The 19,764-nt window shown below is 38.0% G+C and overlaps 2 protein-coding genes across 2 annotated transcripts; both read right to left on the bottom strand.

Annotated features, from left to right (window-relative positions):
* Positions 1 to 3,839: 3,839 nt before the first annotated feature.
* Positions 3,840 to 6,051, bottom strand: LOC140952721 (D(1) dopamine receptor-like). The gene has a single exon (XM_073402164.1). It carries the CDS (start codon positions 5,529 to 5,531, stop codon positions 4,416 to 4,418), a length of 1,116 nt encoding a protein of 371 aa, XP_073258265.1. The 5' UTR covers positions 5,532 to 6,051; the 3' UTR covers positions 3,840 to 4,415.
* Positions 6,052 to 7,410: 1,359 nt separating this feature from the next.
* LOC140952711 (beta-taxilin-like) lies at positions 7,411 to 18,205 on the bottom strand. The gene is made up of 13 exons (XM_073402154.1): positions 18,086 to 18,205; positions 17,806 to 17,989; positions 17,584 to 17,663; positions 15,995 to 16,054; positions 15,261 to 15,371; positions 14,484 to 14,626; positions 12,866 to 12,917; positions 12,157 to 12,276; positions 11,839 to 11,913; positions 11,341 to 11,433; positions 10,440 to 10,535; positions 9,925 to 10,038; positions 7,411 to 8,412 (listed from the first exon to the last, which is right to left on the bottom strand). Exons 1-13 carry the CDS (start codon positions 18,131 to 18,133, stop codon positions 7,993 to 7,995), a joined length of 1,596 nt encoding a protein of 531 aa, XP_073258255.1. The 5' UTR covers positions 18,134 to 18,205; the 3' UTR covers positions 7,411 to 7,992.
* Between the last annotated feature and the right edge of the window lie 1,559 nt (positions 18,206 to 19,764).

Below are 19,764 nucleotides of genomic sequence, written 5' to 3'. Positions count from 1 at the left end.
AAATTCACTTTGCAAACTTAGCGTAAAATTGTTAGTGTGCTCTCTCGATTCTCTCTCATGCTGGATTATCTCACGGAACTGAACTAAAACTGGAGCCAACGTTTTCCAAGTTTACTCCATCTTCTTCAGTTGTGACCATCCACGTCTTATCTTAGGTTGAAGAGGATACTTGATGTCGTTGTTTTTTCTTTGATCTCTTGGTTGCTTCTGAAAATTGCCTAAAATTGCATGACATTGCGCTTTTATATCAGAGACCTTAAGATCGAAGTTTTTTGGCATTTCCCGCTAACCGCGAACGTCAAGAAGTCACGTGACCAGTGCCCTGCCGTCAGAATTGGAGTTTAAGGTTCACGATTGTGTCTGGGCATGACTCCGACCCAGTACAATATGCCTCCTAGTCCGGCCATGTTCTACAATAGTCTTTTTCCGATTTTTAGTTGCCTTCAGGCTCCTTATCAAAGCAACTCCTGGTACTCGTCCTTTCATATAAAAGAAGAAGAAGAAGAAGAAAACGTTTCATTCAAACGCAAATTAATAAAACTCATGTTCGCATGGATGGTTGGGCACCAAGCCTTGCTCTGATAAAGATCTGATGGTTCGTTCGCCTAGCAACTGGAAAATGGACTATTGGTATAAGATTTAATCCGCTACTTTACAAACAAAGGAATGTCAACCCCCGACGTATTCAAATAGTGAGAATTGATAAGGGAGGGATGGTAGATGACGTCATAACACATAGCACATGACGTCATTTGTACATAAAATACTCTCCGATCGTCACGAATTTGCGATGGCACAAAACGCGCGAACAAAATGTTTTTGCCTAGTAACATATTACCTGATTGGTTTGCTTTCCACCAATCACATTATTACAGTGGCAAACAGGAGCCGTTTATAAGGAAACGTAAAAATACCGTATTTATTCGATTAACCGCCCTGGGCGCTTATTAAATTTTTGGACCTTGAGAGTGGGCGCTTATTCGAGGCGGGCGCTAATTCGAGGTTGGGCGCTTATTCGAATAAATACGGTAGCTCAAACAACGCAAAATAGTTAAATTTTATAGTCAGAAAGTCGAGTCTACCGAAGAAATGGCAAACTTTGGCGATTATCCGGGAGATTTCATACGGCTAATCTGGAGACCGGGAGATAAGCTCCAAAATCTGGAGTCTCCCGGATTATTGCAAGGACTGCGAACGAGGAGGAGATTTGCGCTACTAAGGTTGGAATTTCAGGGCGGGAAAACGTAATGAGCATGCGTGAACTTTTTTGCCCAGATCCCCTGGCCGGGTTTGAAAAACTGGCGGGGTTTCAAAAATTTTATTCAGGGGCACCCAACGAGAATATAGTTTAAAACCACTTAAACATAGCATTGTTAAACGTGTTTTCCTATTTAAACGGTGAATATGGGCATATTTTTATCCCCTATAAATTTTTCATCTGTTCGGATTTCCTAGCTGAAAGTCTAGTGATCCGAAAATTATAGGGATCAAAACTTACCTGTTCGAAAATTTCAGCCAGAAAAAAGGCTCCCGAAAATTCTAGGTGACCTTTTTAGGGTAAAATCCGTTGAAAATGGGCAATTTTACCATTTTTTAGATGTTCGAAAATCCTAGGAGAGGCAGGCAAGCAAGTAATTTTACAACAAATGTTCCGAAAATTCTAGATCTTCAAATCGTCTTCCGAACAGATATTTTTCCGAAAATTGTCGTTGGGTGCCCCTGTTTTTTTGCCTAATAATAAAACGTTTCCACTCTTAACCAGGAAAGAACAAGCAATTTGTCTTCAAAAGTTGCAAGCTGTTGTTATAAGCTTCTCATGACTTAATTTTCTCGAAGAATACCTCATGGTAAAACGGACATTAATTTCCTTGCGTTGTACTGGAAATGTGCATGCGTAGGTCCGCTTTTTTTCAAGATGAGTTGACAAAATGTGTTCATATAAGGAAGTTCCTGGATATATAAGGTCAAGAGCCCCACTGTGGACACCAAAACAAAATATCTTTGTACAGTGATTTGCCCAAAAAAATAACGCATGCCCACAATGTGTTTAAAGTCGCTGAACTTTGTCGCATTCAAGCTGATATTTTAAACCCACGCTCGATCGGACACTTGTAGCTTTGCAGATCACTGAAATATAAACAAAATCCTCTATGTCAAGTTTTGGCGTCGATGTGTGCAGAAAAAGAGTCAATCTTTATCTAGTAAAATCTTCTCCCAAATCGGTTTCAAAGCAACTATAGTTTATTTTTAAACTTGATCGTTTCGCGTACTAAGAGATAAATATAAATTATGCCAGAAGCATACTCTGTGTTGTCAAGTTGAACATGCATAATATCTGTCAAAAACCTACGCGTAAGTAGGATTTCCTTCAAACAAAGTTAAAACTTCTTGCTGACAATGAAGAAATGATTTTTTTGTACGAAAACAACCTACCTAAAGATCGTAAAAGCAAAAGATCAGTTGCAGTGAGCTTCGCAGCTAAGCCATGATTCACCATGTAGCTATTTTCCTCGCTTAATAACTCAGGGTATAACTGGTCCATATGAGGGTCTTAGTTCACGCAAATTAAATTCAGCCAATCGTTAGAAAACACAGAAAACTGCCCATAAAGGTATTTGTTTTGCTCGCCTCAGACAAATCAAGCTCCAGCAATTGTTAAGGGCAGAGTCAATTGTTTCAGTGAAGTCACTGCCGGCAGTTGTCGTACTTTACTTCACAGCGAGTGAAAATTAACGGAAAATTTGCGTACAGAAAGTTATTTCTTATAAAGAACAGAAACTTTCACAGTGCACTGGAAAACACAACTATGTAATTAAAAGTGAAGAAAACTCTGACTACTATTACTTGAGCAACAGAAAAATGATCGAAGTAGTCTTTTCTTCTCGAGTAAGTTTACTGGCTTTCTATTTCCAAGAAAGTTTTACGACGCACAAAATGGTTCTTTGACTGAAGAGAAGGATAAAGCTGGTGAAAAAGTATTCACTTATAAAAAAAAGCGGGTTTTAATTCAGCCCGGCAAAAGAAGGCGAAATTTACTCACAAATAAATCAAATGAACAATCAGAAAAATACTCCCCTCTTTGGAAATGTTCAAAACTCTTTATTCCACCTCAGACTAACGGGATGATCCATGTTTCCTTTAACATTGGTTGTTCCGAGTTCAAAGTAATTTTTTCAAGTGACAAAAAACAAAAACCACACAAAAGTAAAAGGGCTTTTCGAGAAGCAAACGTTTGCATTTCATTCAGTCTTAGTCAGAACTCTCTCAGTGACAAACAAACACAGTCAAACACATTCTCCTCCCCAGAGCCACTCGGCTTAATTTGTAACCGACCAGTGGCAGAGCCCCTCGTTTCCCTACCACGTGGCCAAGAAACGACGGGCTCTGGGGACGAGAATGAGTCAAACACAGTCAACACACAGAAAAAGCCCGCCTTGAGCCTGCGATAAGGGATGCGCAGAAGCTTGCGCAGAACGTTTTTCCGCTCTGAGGTTTGCCCCTGGCCAGTTGAGATGACAGTTACTTTTAATTTGACACTTAAATTACTTGTTTCAGTCCTTTTGGGCCACAATAATTCAAGAAAGGAAACAGAAAGTTATCGTCTTGTGTTCCCCGCCTCGACAAAACGTGAAATTAGGCACTTTCACGCTGTAGTCGAGCAACGAAGGTTAAGAAAGGTTCAAAAAAACCTGATGCACCTAAGTGCAACATTTGACACCGTCGACATTGACGTCTTACTCGGTCGTCTCGAGAACGAGCTTTGGCTTCAGGCTCTGCTTTACTTTGGATTGCGTCTTATCTCTCTTACAGATCTCAACGCGTTTCTTTCGACTAGAAACAGTTTCGCGATTTAAAGGCCTAGGCAGTACTTTCCTGCTCAAACTTCCCTTATGTCCCCGCCTCCGGGAAAGGGTTTGCTTGCACGACTTTACGACTATCCTAAGGGATTCAATTTCCATGTTTAGAATAAACAGTTTTACAAACCTGTCGACGATTTATTGAAGCTGCGTTAATTAATTTTTCCACAATTTTGTTCATGACCCGGGGGAAAAAAACGGATTTCTAGTTGCTATGGCAACTAAAATTCCTTGGAAACAGTTATTACATAATCTGTTATTGGTTTTTCTTTTACGGCGGATTGTTCATTATAAATGATAAAACCCGAAGCAAAATAAAATGTAACTAGAACAAACGTTTATGTTAAAAGCTTCCTTACACAAATGAACAGCAAATATATATAAAAATGAAATTTATTTAAAAAGGGGCCTGTCACTTAAAGCAGTGGGTAAATTAAAAGTATAAGCCGAAATTTTTAGTTTTGATTGTTTTATTTTTACCAAATTGATAAAAAAGTATTTACGTATTCAGTACTCATATACGTATTCATTTCAAAAAACGAATACGTATACTCTTTCTCACTGTTGTATATCAGTATTTGTTTGGGTAAATGAGAGTATTTCCAGTCCTGTTGTCCTCCTTTCAATTCCATTGACACCCACAGTCTTTGCTGTTTTAACAGAAAATAATTCAGTTGGTTCAACGCTTGCTGTTTTCCATATAGTAAGATTAAAGCGAGTTCCCCCATGCGGCCATGACTTGCAACAAAAACCACGAACAATCAGCCGTCTAAAGGCAGAACGAAACGAGCGAGTAAACAGCATGTAGATGAGTGGGTTTAGTGTGCTGTTGGAATAATGCAGCCATTTACTAAAACTCACCCAATCTGTTCGGTCAGGACACTTTTTGCACACTGCGTATACAACAACGAGTGTAAAAAACGGTCCCCAACAAAGGATGAACGCTCCAACGACAAATGCCAAAGTCTTGGTGATTTTGAGCTCACGACGAAAAGTAACGGTGCGTTCTCGCTGAAGACCGTGTTGAATTCTAGAGTGAGCGCCGCGGATTTCGCGCACTTGACGAAAGGCAACGCAGCAAATTTTACTGTAGACCACGATAAGGATAAGCAGAGGGAGAAAGAATGCCATGAAGGCGATAAAAATCGCGTAGACACGTCCCGCCATCGGCATTATCGATTTTACCACTGTTACGATGGATAAACTTGCGCAGAAAAAGGCAAAAAGCCAAGCGAACGCAATGGAGCCTTTAGCGCGTTTTGCGGTCATTTTACTGTGGTAGGTTAGAGGAGAGTTTATTGCTAGGTGCCTATCAACACTTATTATACATAAATTCACGATAGATGCTGTACTGCACAGTATGTCTATGTACTGCCATGAGTAATAAAGAATCTTCTTATCTTCTCTTGGGATCTTTGTTATGTCCGACAATCGAATGTACAACCAGTATGGCATAGACAGCCCGGCAACAAAGATGTCCGCCACGGCCAGTGATACTACAAAATAGTTAGTGATCGTGCGAAGTAGGTGAAAACGGTAAAACGCAAGGATGACCAGTCCATTGCCAAACAATGCCAGGAAAATAACCAGAGAGAGAAACACAACTGTGATGTTGAGATCCAACGTGTCCACCGTCGAACTTGACGTTGGTAGAGTATCATTCGAGACGTTCATCGCCCACGAAACGATATCTTTCCCTGAAAACTCTCGTGGTGTCCCGGTAAGCTTGAAAGTTCTACCAAAACTGTGTCAAAAACTTCTGCGCGTTGGAAATTCATTCCTTTAAGGGAAATTTCTAATTAGAGTTTGTTTAAACAGGTGCCGGATACAGAACCATTTCAAGAAGGCAACGGAGTATCTTCTAGTTGAAAGTGCGCGATTAATTCCAGCATTGCCCGCTCAAAATGCCTCCCTCGAGACGTGTCGCGAACGAAAATCAACGAAGAAAATCTAAGAGGAATCATTTTCGACGTGTTTGATTTTTTAGTAAAGGCAATTCAAATAAACTTGCACACCATTGTACAAACAATTTCATCGTGGTAGTTTCTTTGCATTTTCTTGTAATTACACCAAGGTAATTGGTTTAATTCACGAGTTCGTGAAAAACATGGTCAAGATTCAGTGCCACAATTAGGAAATAAATTTTTCATCGAGGTTTTCTCAAAGCAGCTGATAGTCTAGCTGCGTAAAGGCAAACAAAGCAGAAGAAATAGATTGACTGGGTCGTCCGTAATGTAGACAAACTAGACTGACAACAAGACAGCCACAAAAAAAAGAATGTTTAAATAGGATAACGAACGTCATTTATTACTTTAAGTAAACACAAGTCTCCTTTTCTCTTCCTTTAATAATAATATGAAGAAAGCAGTTTTTGCAGGTTGAGGCAAAATTACATGGCAACGGATATGAAAGAAAAGATTGACATTTGGTCGATTTAGAAAATTTCACCGCGGGTTATTGCCAATAAATTCTGCACGGTTTCTTTACGTTTTGTCAAGTCAAAAGCTTCTTTATTAAGCATGCTATGATCTTTAGATTCCTGATTGCAAGTCAGTATATAAAAAACATTTTTTGTTCTCCGCGCTTTGTTTTTGAATCACATAGATTTAACTTTATAACTAGTATGCAAGGAGCAATAACTTGTTTTGTCTCTTCAGACAATACCACGATGGAAAAAAAGAGACCAACCTTACCATTTATATTAGAATTTATGCAAGCTGGAACAACAACATAACAGAATGCTCATTCTTTTTACTTCCTGGGATAAATGATTTGGTCCCGTAACTTTTTCAGTCAATTGATGTTACGATATAGTTCAATGCGTCAAATCGGAAGCCGATGGTCCATTCGACTACTTGTCGGCATGATCGCGAAAAGCACCGATCACAAGACTGCCGATTCTCCGTCGCACAGTGTTGGCTCCGTTTACAGTTGGTTAAACGAAATTTTAAAGGAAATTGTTTCAAAACTTTATTTTCATCGCCTGCTCTTGGGTCCAACGGCGGCGAACAACTATCAAATTACTGACCTCTAACGGATTACCAGCATTGGCTTAACTATGTTGAACCCAGATACAGTCAATGTTGCGTCTATACGGGTCTTCCCAGGAGTTTAGGGTTCGATCCAGGCTGAAATCAATAGGATCTTTGTATCAAACACTAATGTCGGTCAAAGAATTGGGCAAAAAACTCACATATTAAACTTCATTAACCCTTTGAACCCTGATATTAAAATTAAAATTTCTCATTTACTGTCCCTATATAATTCAATAGAAGTATTGAGGAGAATTTGTTGAAATATCAATTAGACTCATCTTCCCTGATCATGTACTCAATTCTCAAGACCACTATGTTTTCTAAAGTATTGATATTATAAGGAGAAATTTCATGCTGATCACTCCTAGGGCTTAAAGAGTTAATCATATAGTAGTCCACGGTTTGTGTTAGTTGCCTGTTGAAAATAATCTCATCTGGCCATTTCGATTGCGTGCTTTAAATGCATGCTTGCGTGTCCTTGGTTTCAGTTCGTCGCAGCTCATCAGAAAAAAACTCCATTCTATGTGCTAAGTTATGCTTTATTAAGTGCAACAGGCCAAAATTATCCACTCCCGATAAAAATACATCACTCTAAAAACATCCAAAACATATTTCTGCATCTCATAGAAAAGTAGTCTACAGTATCTAGTAAAATCATCTGGGTATGAAAAATATTTCGAAAAATCTTCCAACCCTTAGTCCTTCTTCCACAGAGAAATAAATTATTCCAAAGTCGCCGCACGGGGGACAAGGTAAGAGGAAAACAGCGGAAAGGCCTACTCTTCCCAAAGTTCACCGCGGGATTTTTTCTTTTAAGTGTAAGGCTCTCGGACCAAGGAAGAGACAAAGAGTTCTTAATAACTGTACATCACGCGCTGTACTGAACACGTCAATTTTTCCGTTCTTTCTATCAAAAGGAGCATATTTTATACCCAGACGATTATAGCACCAGACAGGCTATTAAAATTACCTAAAGTTTTTAGTAGTAATATTTACTAACATTTTAACTATCAAACACTTATAAAAAGTTTACAAGACTAATAACAATTATGTCCCAAAGCATTTTAACCAGTTTAAGTCTAGAGATGACCATAATATAGCTAACTTGCCTCGCCATCAGGCGTGTTAGTTTCGTTCTTCGAATTATCAGTTACGCTCGAAACATTTTCCTTCGATTTATTTTCCGAATTGGGTGCGTCTTCTTCGTTATTACTCGGTGTATCGGCATTACTCGGGAAATCTTCGGAATCATGACTGTTTTCTTTGGTGGGAACTTGTGGATTATTTCCTGATTCCACGCTTCCAATACCCTCGGATCCTTCTTCTGAGTGCTGGTTTTCCCCGTCATGTACTCCGTTTTCGTTTTCTACTTCTTGTGGTGATGCTTCTTGAGTTTGTGTATTCTGAATCATATCTGCTTCTGCGTTTGAATTAAGCTCGCGTCTTTCGCTGTTTTTATCAACTACGGGACACGAAGAAGTCTTTTCATTACTTTTCTGTGCAGCATTAGCTCCCTTCGTCTAGTGGAACAATGAAAATATTCGTCAGTAAACAGCTGAATTTTCCTCCGCTCCTACTAGCTGCTCCGAAATCACATGAAATTTAACAGCTACACTGTTATCTACCAAAAGGTGAGTCAGGCGGTAAAACTTTAATTAACGCGAACATTTCACCATTATTAGTTTTATTTAAATAGGATCTGATGGCGTTCTTGTCTTCCGCTACCGTTACCTTCACTGACAACTCAGTTGGTCAGAGCGCTGTAACGCCGGGTATCGCATGGTCATGGGTTCGAATCCAATCTAAGCCTCACTTTGTTCTAGACGTTATCATTACACGGGAAAAATTAAACTTAAGAACGTTAGTCGACGTTTCGAACATCATTATCAAGAGTGAGAAATGTGAAGTTTCAAAGTTGTTAAAAGAGTTGAAGTTTGAATTGCGTTAGTGCATGCTTCACTATAATGTAGATGTCGGGCGAATCAAGTCCAATTGAATGTTCAGGGACGATTTGAGTTCTTGTATAAAAAGCTCGTAAATATGGCATTCGAATTCATTTCTGCATTCTTTTAAGGACTGTCCCTAAGGGTTGGCTTCTCAACTCCATGTTGTTTCATTAATTATTTATGCCTCCCGATCGACGAATTTGAGCTTGAACTCTTTAACAACTATAAAACCTAACATTTCTCACTCTTGATAACGATGCTCGACACATCGAAACGTCAAGTAACGTTCTTAAGTTTAAGTTTAAAATAGCGAGATTTTGCGAGGGAAACGCTACCACAGTTAGTGACGGCAGCCCACGTTCAACCAAAAACCTACTTTGCCAATGGCGCTGAGTGCGGGAGAAAGTCGGGTTCATTCCTTTTCGCGCGCTTTTACGTTATCATTTGACGTCGCGTTGTCTTTGCTAAATCTGTCTTACTGTAGCTTTGATGCCTGTGATGGTCCTATTTCTTAAATCGTTGGTTCGCGATTAAAATATATGAATTTTTAACATATTCTTTTTCATGTAAATGAATTTTGCTGATGTAACTGGGGCTTAAGCGATGTAAACCCCATTTCACGGCCTAATACGTCATCTTAGCAAAGAAAAGTGACGTCACAAAAATCAAAAATTCGAATTAATTGCGAAATTATGGGATTAATTGCGATGTTTAGAAAGAAAGTGAAGAAAATTGCCCATTTCCCGCAAAAATCAGCGTGTTAGTGCAAATTGGTGGTTAGATATAGCTCTTATGACTGTATACAAATCCCTCTAAATTTTACTTGGTTAGTACGCTTTACGATCTACGCCAATTTTAAAAGGATTAATTTGTAATGATTTATCAGGGGATAACGACGTTGTATATCTCACCATCAGTTTACAGTATCCCAATGGTTTTTGGCATTGCAAGTGGGTATTTTTCATCATGTTTTTTCTGACCATCCCATACTTTGGTTTTCCTGACTTTATCACTTCTTTACTCTGATGAATAAAGTTTTGGAACTAAAGAAAGATTGACAATTAATACGGATTTAAGCGTTCATACCTGATCGATATCTGTGCTCGTCTCTTTTGCTCCTTTATGCAAGGCACGGCAAAGATTTTCAAGCTTTTCATTCTTGGAACGTAATGAAGAAACTTCGTTCTTCAGCTTTTCGCGCTGGCAGAAGGAAACAAAAAATTGCAAAGATCAATATTAGAACACTCAACGAACAATTAATATCCTTGTAAAGTCAAAATCCTTATAAAGTGCAAGCAATAAGCAAGCAAATAATAATGTAGCATTTCTTGAAAGGACAAATGTGGAACCAGTCACCTTTATAGCCAGACAAAACTGAAAAGTGGTCAGGCAGACAGACAGTATGTTGACTTTTTCTTTAATTACTAGGCAAATCATCCTCAGTCTTAAAATGATAATTTTGGGTTTTTGATCGGTACGATTTGTCGGACATTCGCAAATTGTAGTAGGACGTAGTCGTATGGCCGACTGCTATTTGCCGACATAAGCACCCCTTGGGAGTGAACGAGTTTACTCAGTTAAAAGTGAATAACTTCACTCACTTCGTCCACCATTTGAACTAAAGAGTGATTGCTGCTCTCGCACTTTGATTTCCACGTATTTCGTTCCTTTTCTAGTTTCTTAATCGTCTTCGTCATCTGCAAGAAGCAATTCAAAACAAGCATATCAGAAAACCACACAACTTATTCGCTATCACTGGTACTACCATTATTGTAGCTGAAATTTTCTTTTTTTAACAACACGTGCTCTCACTGGCTACTCTAAGGGCACGGCGTCACACACAGCGAGTAAATTGTTTCCCGCCAAACTCTCTGGGCGAGCTGCATCACAAAACCTAGTATGACGTCATGATAGCGCACTGTCTCCAACAAATTTTCAACGTTTTCACTTTTTCCTTCGCAATTCGGTAGCAGACATCAGTTTAATCTTGGTAATAAAAACTGAAAATTTCAGTGTTAACACATCATATCAGACGTCAGCAAATATCGTGTGATCGACTTGATACTTTGCTCAATAGCATATTCGAATTCAGATTTTAAAATTACCAAAGAAGTCGGGGGTTCACACGCGAGTCTAAAAAAGTTAAAGTCGCCCAGCAGGAGCCGTGTAAGAAAACACGGCAAAGTTTCAGTAAAAAGGGACAAAATTACGCACATTTAGGATTGTAGGATGCAAAAATAGGGCATATATTTCCAAAGCTCCACTCGAAGTAAGTAGCTACCCTCTCGAGAGACGCGAAACGCGAAACGCGAATCGTGTCGCGCGCGTAACCTACATGTGTACGAAGCGTATCAAAGGCTACTTTCATTGCTGGTGATTACATTTACGACCCAACAACAATAACAATTAACCTAAAGGACTATTAAGGAACACATAATTATTTAAAGTATATGATGTAAAACAGTATGGTTTTTTTTTTAAATTAATGTTTTTAACCCTTACCTTATCCATTTCTTTCTTAAAAGTTGAAAACACTTCATTGCTCTTGTTAAGAGTTTTCTGAAATTCGTCAAATCTCTCTGCATACATAGCCAGCTGCAATGAAAATACACATTCCAGTAAAAGGGAGAAGTAAAAAGTATAATTAATTTGATTTGCAAGGCGCGCCTGGGCTCTTTGTTGCCATGCTGGCCGTTTACTGTTTAAAAGTCTGATGCACTTGTTACCTACAGTGTATCAGCATATAGAAAGGGAGTAGTGGAAAATCTGATTTTTTGCTACATAATCACCAGAAAGTGCTCTTGTATTTGAAAGAGACTACCAGCAGATTTTTCTAAAAAAAATTAGAATACCCACAGCCAATGCAGATCTCTATCTAATGGGTTTTGATGGGTAACAAGAAATAGATGATAAAAGTCTTGAGTTCCCCTCCTTGTTGTTAATTTATAGTGCTCTTGGGAGTAAATAACAAAATCAATGTAACCGCTAAGTGTTAGTTACCTGGGATTTCATCTCTGTTTCTTGTTTGGTTAAAAGTTCACACTGCTTCTTGTACTCTTGAGCTTGTTTAATCAACTGGGTGAGCGAAAAAATAAATAAATAAATAAAAATAAAATAATACAGACACTGTTAGGTACAAAAGGAAAAAAAATTATGGAGAAAAACCTGAACCAAGGCGATTTCAACTGTATCAAGCAAGTTTCTATGTTCAAAAGAAATGCAAAAAAGGGCGACGGTGGACACTACGCGATTCACGTCCAACTTTCTCTGAGAAACCAACTTTTGAATGAAAACTGGTTCACGAAGAATATTACTTACTATTTGATTTTCTGACAAAGTCTTTTTCTTGTCCTCATCAAATTGCAAATGTTGCTGAGCCATCTTTGCTTCTGCCAACTGAAGCTCCAGTTGCTTGTGTTTAAATACCTTTTCTACATGCTTTAAGAAAAAAAAAAAAAGACAAAAAAGCTACATGTATTTATGTCCCTGTAGTTTAGTTCTATTTCAACATAAAAAAAAACGAAGATTTATATACTGCTCTAACCCCTTCTACAGGCAGACTTATAATGAAGTGACTAGCTTGCAATTCCTGAAAAGAATTCCAACTGAATCTACATTATCGTACTTCCATTATCGGCTGTAAATTATAAACTTTGTTGAATGTTGCATTACTGCTTGCAGATGTTTCCTATTTCCACAAGTCTGTATGCAGGCCATAAATGTATCAATAATTATGTTATAAGAACAATAACAATTTGATCCTCACCATAATTGTTTCAAAAACAGTGTGCACAAGTACAAAATGTAGCAAATAAACAAATAATAAATCATTGATAACTATTCATATCAACAAGTAATAATAATATTTTAAAACTGTATGCCTTAGATTTTGTTAATTGCATCCTTGGTAAATAATATTAATGCATGTTGAAAATCAGTTTTGCCATACTGATGTTACCTCAGTTTGTGAATTGTATAACAAAAACAAACTTATTCACTTTTATCATACTTCTAAAACTCATTTTACCTCCTCTCGAACTTCATATTGCTCAACTAGTCCTTTAAGTCTGGCAGCAAGACTGTACAATGAAACAGAAAGAGATAACAACAGTAAAATCAACACGTTACTTGCTAAGCATCAAATGTTTAAATGTATAAAAATACCCAGCACTGAAAATACAGAGTGACAAAAATCTAAAACTTGCCTACTTTAAATTTCTAATACCCTTGAGAAAGTCACAAGGTTCATGTAAAGAGGTTGTCTGAAAAACGAAGGTCAAAGACCCAGATGGGTTATTTTATTTACTGACGGTTAGTGGGTTACTTCAATGACCTACACACCATTTGTAATCAGGTTCCCAATGAAAAAGGACCCTAAAACAGACAACAGGTATCCACTAAAAGGGGAATAAGAAAAGATCATCCAATGTACTTGCCAGACAGTTGATTGTCTTATCGTGGAGCTTGAAACAAATTATCTTAAGGTACATGTTTGTTACATGTGATGATTCACAACAATGATTTTGAGCGCAACACAGTGTAGCAATGTTGGAACAATGTTGCAATGCTGTGTTGCACTAAAAATCGTGACTGCAAATCGTCCTGTGTAACATCACCTTCACTGTGCATAATATTGTAGCAGACAGATTATGGAAATCAAACATTCTGTTATATAGCTGATTCAATAAAGGTTGCTTTGGGCTTTGGTAACTGGGCACTTGGAATCTATTGTTTTGTGGTCACTCAAGCAAATTATTACATTTTTCTTTAGGCCAAATGCCAATGACCAATTGCCAAAGCATTCTTTATTGAATCAGGTATACAACAAAGATTCCAACCCTCCTGATTTGATTAGGAGTCTCCTAATGAGTTGCTATCCCCTGTCCTAGTGATTTACAAAAAGGTCCCAGTTTCTGGGCTACTAAATAAAGGGCTACTGGCTGTAAAGGGTAAAATCAGTTTTAAACAAAAACTGGAAAAGCCAGCTGTTGAGGTATTACTTGAGCAAACAAAATGGAATGTGAAAAATCATTACTGATTCTTTTCTGGGGCCAAAAAACCAAATCATGCACATTGGATCAACTGGCAGGGTTGACCAGACAGTGAAGAATGTCTGTAGAACTGAATTTTTCATGAGAGTCTGGTACCAGGAAAACTTATTCAGTTCTTGGCAGACACAAAAAAGACAGTTAAGTCACGGCAAACCAAAAAGAACAAGTTTCTTCTTTTAGAGTTGGAATTTCTAATATTAATGCTTGGATTGATAACAAGACAGGGAAAGACATTCCCAACGTGTAAAGCACAAAAAAAAGTAAAGGCACACACAAGGGCCTAAGGCCCAAACAGACAGAGCTCATCCTGGTTTCATTAGCATGAAGCATGCCTTGGAGTACTGCTACTCCCCCGGACGGGTTGCTAGTCTATCGGAGGGTTACACCCCAACAGATGTGACCGATACCCATTTATACACCTGGGTGAAGAGAGACAAAGTGGAGTAAAGTTTCTTGTCTAAGGAAACAACACGACTGGCAAGGCTTGAACCCCAGACCTCCAGATCCGGAGTTCAAGGTGTTAACTACTCAGACACACACACCTCCAATGTGTAAAGTACAGGTCAGTAATATTACAAATGCTGTTTTACTAACTCATTGTTCTCATTCTTCAACTGTTGGTTGGCCTTGTAATTTTCTTGCATCTGTTCTGAGATATCATTGATTGTTGTTTGAAACTTTTCTGAAAGCTCCTTTCGCTTGGCTTCCTCTTCTTGGATTCGTAATTGGCTCTCTTCCTGTCAAAGGAACAACCAATAAAAAAACTGTTACTCAGATGTTTTATGCAAGAAAATTTACATGAAATACTTGAATTACAGTGCACATGTGGAAGGAACCATATTAAATGCATGTAATGAATGTGAGGTGGAGAATAGTAAGCCATAGTGTGGTAAATGTGGATAATGGTTGGGGTCAAGGGACCTGAGCATTTGCAGGGTAAGATAGGTGTGACTCTTTCCCTGAGATGGAGAAAGTTAAATCACCTTCAGGCTGATAAAATTAAAGAAATAAATTACCTTTATGACTGTGGCATGACTAAAGCATATTACTGCTACATTATATCTTATTATTGTTGTTAAATTATAAAATGTAAATTACATGTATTAGTATGTCTGGTATATTTATTTAACAAAAAATGCAACCCTAGGGCTTGATAAATACTTGTATTCTACTAGCTTTTTCTTTGGACAACAGCTCTGCTTAATAATGAAGTAATGACTTACCTAGACCCTTGCCCACTGGGCAAGTGAGATGAACATTAAAAAGTTACTTAATTACTCTGTAAGAAAATTTAATTTACAAAGTATTCCCAGACTGGGTATTTTTGAGCCCTCAGTACTCTCCTCTTAGAATTTCATAACCATTCTTCACCTTGACAAGTTTACTGTGACGTTGTAATTCACGACAAAGACTTTCCAGTTTGCTTTTGGCCAGACTTGCTTTATTATATTCTGACTGCAGGTGATCCCTTTCCTTCACAACCTGTTTATTAAAAATTAAAGAAACAAAAAAGGTTAATCTTCCCTTGAAACTCTTGTTAGACTATGAAAACCTGCAGGAACACCACAAAAACTGTAAGAAACAATTAGACTACTTGTTCTCATTTTGCTAAGGCCCCCTTTGCAAAATTTTGTTTGTTTTGCAAAAACACTCTGTCAACAGGAAGCCATTTATGGTGCAAATGATTCTCTTGCCTGCCAAAATTTTCTCAACTGTCACCACACTTCAAAGATGTCCTGGAGAATATTTGAAGGCCAACATTTTTTTGTCAAGTGACAAGATTCTGTGTTTCTTGACAGCTGTCCTTCACTGGGTCACCTAATTTTCTAAACATGACCAAGTCCCTTGAATTAAAGTTGCTGGTTATACAAAAAATTTCTTGTCTCTCTGATGCAAACAAGTTTTCAAAAATGAAACATTGGTGATTAAAAAAATTTCAATTTTTTTGCAAACACCAAAGTAACTCTAGTTTTTGTTGTAGTGTGAACAGGGCTTAAGAGTCAAATTAATAGCTACCTCAGCAATACACGCCTCATTGACTATTGAAATATACAATACTCAATTTTTGAGGCTCATTTTATTGTTAATCATAGTGACTGGTTAACCTTTTCTATTCTCTTCTCTAATTCATCTTTTCTTGCTTCAGTGGTTCTATGATCTGCTACCTTTTAGACAAAAAGATAATATCACATAATCATTATCTCCTTTAGATATGAAGCCTCATAAAAAAGCTGAAAATCCTGACCATATTGAATGTTTCGAAAATGGAATAATGCATGTAAATATCAAGTTAAATGATATTAATTTTATTGGAGCTTTAGAAAAGCCAGTGTTCCATTGCTTTGTTGGCAACTTCATGTGGCACCAGTGATAAATAAATGTCACCAAGTATAAAACTTTGGCTGTCTCTCTGCAGCAGTAAACAAAACCTTGTCCTCATACAAGAGAACAATTAAATTGCTTTACTTAAAGGAAATTGTAGTAAAGTCTATCACTTACAATAGCAAAAATGATGTTTTCTAAAAAGTTACAATTTAATATTAAAAGTTTTTTGACATCTTTGGCAACATTTGGAAGCAATGTTGAAATGTCTTCTAGCTCTTTGGCAATCTTTTGAAGTTGCTGGAACATCTTGGCAATGTTTACAAGCCATTGACACATTTTCAGAAAAAATAAGGTATGGAGATGAAAATGCTGGTTAATGCTGGTTTTAATATTTTAAAAACTGAGAATACAGTATTCCCTCCCCCCAAAAAATTTCAGATCATGTATTTCATGGTTTATGCCTAATTTGCCAGACAACGCTGCGTTCTGATTGGTTGAGCTAATACTAGGCTATATGTTACATGTATAGCCCACTAGTAGCAAAAAGCGCAGGGTTTTTGGCGGCAAAAAAGAATTAAAGTCTACCTTTAACTAGCTAAAATTTTTTTATTCTCGATATTTTTGACCCACTACTGTAGTTGGATTTTACTAAAACAATTATTCCTCTCGCCCTCATGGTCTCTGAGTCAATAGCCCATGAGGCCGACATTGCCTCAGAGCCCATTGGGGCTCGAGGAATAATAATATTAATTAGTCAGGTGTACATTGTACATGTACCAATTAACATCAGCATCAACACTGCTAAAAGTGCACTCTTCAGGAGTTTTGTAGTGACATAATATCTATGTGTACATGTAAGTAACAGTAACACATTATGTAAATTTGACCAAAAATATTGCTGTCACTCCTGAGCATAAAAGATTGGCTAAATTTAAAAGAATCTTGAACATATTAAAGCAGAACTTTCTGTTCATACCCCGGACCTTGGGAGGGAAAAAACTTCAGGACAATATAACAGACATGAAAAGTCTACAATATCATGCAAATAACTTGTATTAGACGAAACGCTTCGTTTGCGTTAGTTGATATTTATCGCTATTTTTGATGTGCGTTATTTAAGACACTGAACCGAGAAGTAACGTAGAATATTATTTTCGTTCTACTAGGGGGTAAAATTTACAGACCATAAACATGACGCAACGTAGCCAATTGGCATAGCTTAGCTTATTATAATTCTGTTCAGTTCGTGTATAATTATTTTCTTGTCAGTTTGCTAAACGGATTAACTAATTTGCTTTTAAAATCCTAGCTAAATGAACAATCTTCAAGGGAGAGGTTAAATTTTAGTTAAAATTATAAATGTTCTTACCAGTTGTAAGTACTTTCTACCAAGGGCGTCAAGTTTTGATTCTGGATTATCCACATCCTCAAAAGACTTAAAAAGCAACTCTGAAAATATATGTATTTATCGTATGCAATCTCAATAAGCCTCACGCAACATGACTGCAGAAACTAAAATAGCTCGTGCACGAAGACAGAAAACTGTTGTTAGAAAGCGATATCCTAGGACACGAATGAAGCAAAGACTTACTAAGCTTTTTCTCCTCTTCTTTAAGCTTCTTATTGCTTTTTACTGGCTTGGCTTCAATCTTTTTTGTCGTCGTATCCGTACTTTGCAAGGCTTTTCCATTAGTTTGTAAATCTGACGAGGATGTTTTACTCGTAGTATCGCACACTTCCGGGCGATCTGCGGCCTCCATATGAGATTCGCCATTCTGGAAAAATATAGTCCAAAATAAGATATAGCAAATTCTGTTGTGCTTCAGAACTTTTTACAAAAGGAAAGACGGACGAAGATCGAGGCATTTTACCGGCTTCGGCTCTGAGGCCATAACTCCATTTTCTTCAGTAGAACTCATATCAAAAGGTCGATAAAACTCAACTTCTTCGAACACAGACAACTGTGGACAACTGCTTCGTTTTAACGTTGATTATTTGAGCCCGCGATACTTTCCCTTTTCGTGCAGCGGCAACAATTACAACACTAATTCCCAGGCTCCTCCAATCTCGTGCTTAGAGCTGAACCTAGAGCAAACCTGGAGTGAGCGAGAAAACTCTGGGTAATAAATGGCGCTTTCTTGCTAGAACAACTGGGCCCATGGCTCTAATCCCAAGCAGCCAATGAAATTCTCACAGTCTCACCCGCAGTCTTCTACAAATAAACATAGGATCCCGGGAAAGCGGACCATCTCCCAGCTGAGTCAACTTTGGCGAGCGCTTATATGAAAAAAAAACTGTTGACCCCTTTCTTCGAACCAACAGTGCCGGCTATCCTATGCCCTGGTTGTTTCGCCTTGACCGAGTTGACCCGGCTGAGTAGTCGTCAGCCAAAATTGTCAAAGTGTTTTTATGGTGAAAATCAGTGAAAATATGACCCGGCATGGAGGTTGACTTACACCAACGAAAAAGGGTGACCCCTCTAGCCAAGCCAGTTTTTTGTTTCTGATGTAAACAGCTCGCCACGTTTCTTTGTTTTTAAGGCTGTGAATGTAGGAAAAATTGGTTCGCTAAGGGTATCCCGGGAAGACTCACTGGGCAAAATATCGTTTTTTCGATCACCATCTTGCATTGTTTTACGTGCTGTTTTGAAACTCCACGATGCCATCAGACTGATCGTATCTAACGTGAGCTTACATGAATATTTCATCAAAAGACAACTCATAATAGCTTTGCACTCATTGAAATGCTGTAAGGGATCTCTAACTTACTCGTTGACGTTAGTCCAGATCGGCTTTTGGTTGTTTTTTTATCGTTCGAAATTGACCAAGAGGTGGAAGAGTTGAATTTTTCCTAGCGGGTTTTCAAAATAATAGCTATAACTGATTGCTTGTGGGATATATGCATGGTTGAATAAGAAACAAACCTAAAGGGAAATAAGTAAAAAGTTACCAAGTATCTCAAGAATAGGCCAGTTTTAAGTGACCAAAAAATCGATATTTGTCCGGCGAGGCAACGTTTTGCATTATTCTCTTTTGCCCAAATGAAGCAAGTGTCACTGAGCTGCCATGCATGATATACCCTGCAAGCAGTGGTTTCTCCAGGTCGGACGCTACGCTACGAAGGGAGAGAAACCGCACTGCGAGCATCCGTCTGCTTCTTTGATCGAGCCGCCGTCCAGCGCTATGTATGGACGAATAAATTAATTTTTAAACATGTAAATCCTGTTTGAAAGCAAGTTTAGGCTCTCGCGCATTTGCTTACGCTTACAACTGCTGTCTTAACAAGACCCTGTTGTGGATATTCAGTATTTCTTTGGATTATTTATTCCTATCTACTTACTTAGTCAAATGTAGGCGAACCTAAATGGAGTTGAATTCCAAGGGACCATATCCAAGTTCAAGAGCGAAAAGAAGAATAAATTTCGTTGTTGCTTGTTTACATTATCCATAAAACGCAAAATTAGGCATCTTCAGCCCATAAGGTCTGTCAAGCTAACCTTAGCATTAACGTAAAGATTGCGCGAAAACATGACGCTAAAAGAAATCGAAAA

The sequence above is a fragment of the Porites lutea genome, chromosome 1 (assembly GCF_958299795.1).
Source record: "Porites lutea chromosome 1, jaPorLute2.1, whole genome shotgun sequence".
Classification (NCBI taxonomy): Eukaryota; Metazoa; Cnidaria; class Anthozoa; order Scleractinia; family Poritidae; genus Porites; species Porites lutea.
The sequence above is the reverse complement of the archived record's forward strand: the minus strand, read 5'-3'. Positions and strand labels throughout refer to the sequence as shown.

Coding starts and splice junctions, on each gene's coding strand:
- LOC140952721 (XM_073402164.1), bottom strand. CDS start 5,531: ATGAACGTCTCGAATGATACTCTACCAACGTCAAGTTCGACGGTGGAC.
- LOC140952711 (XM_073402154.1), bottom strand. CDS start 18,133: ATGAGTTCTACTGAAGAAAATGGAGTTATGGCCTCAGAGCCGAAGCCG. Junction 17,664..17,805: donor AGAAGAGGAGAAAAAGCTTA/GTAAGTCTTTGC, acceptor ATATATTTTCAG/AGTTGCTTTTTAAGTCTTTT. Junction 11,914..12,156: donor CTTTGTCAGAAAATCAAATA/GTAAGTAATATT, acceptor TCGCTCACCCAG/TTGATTAAACAAGCTCAAGA.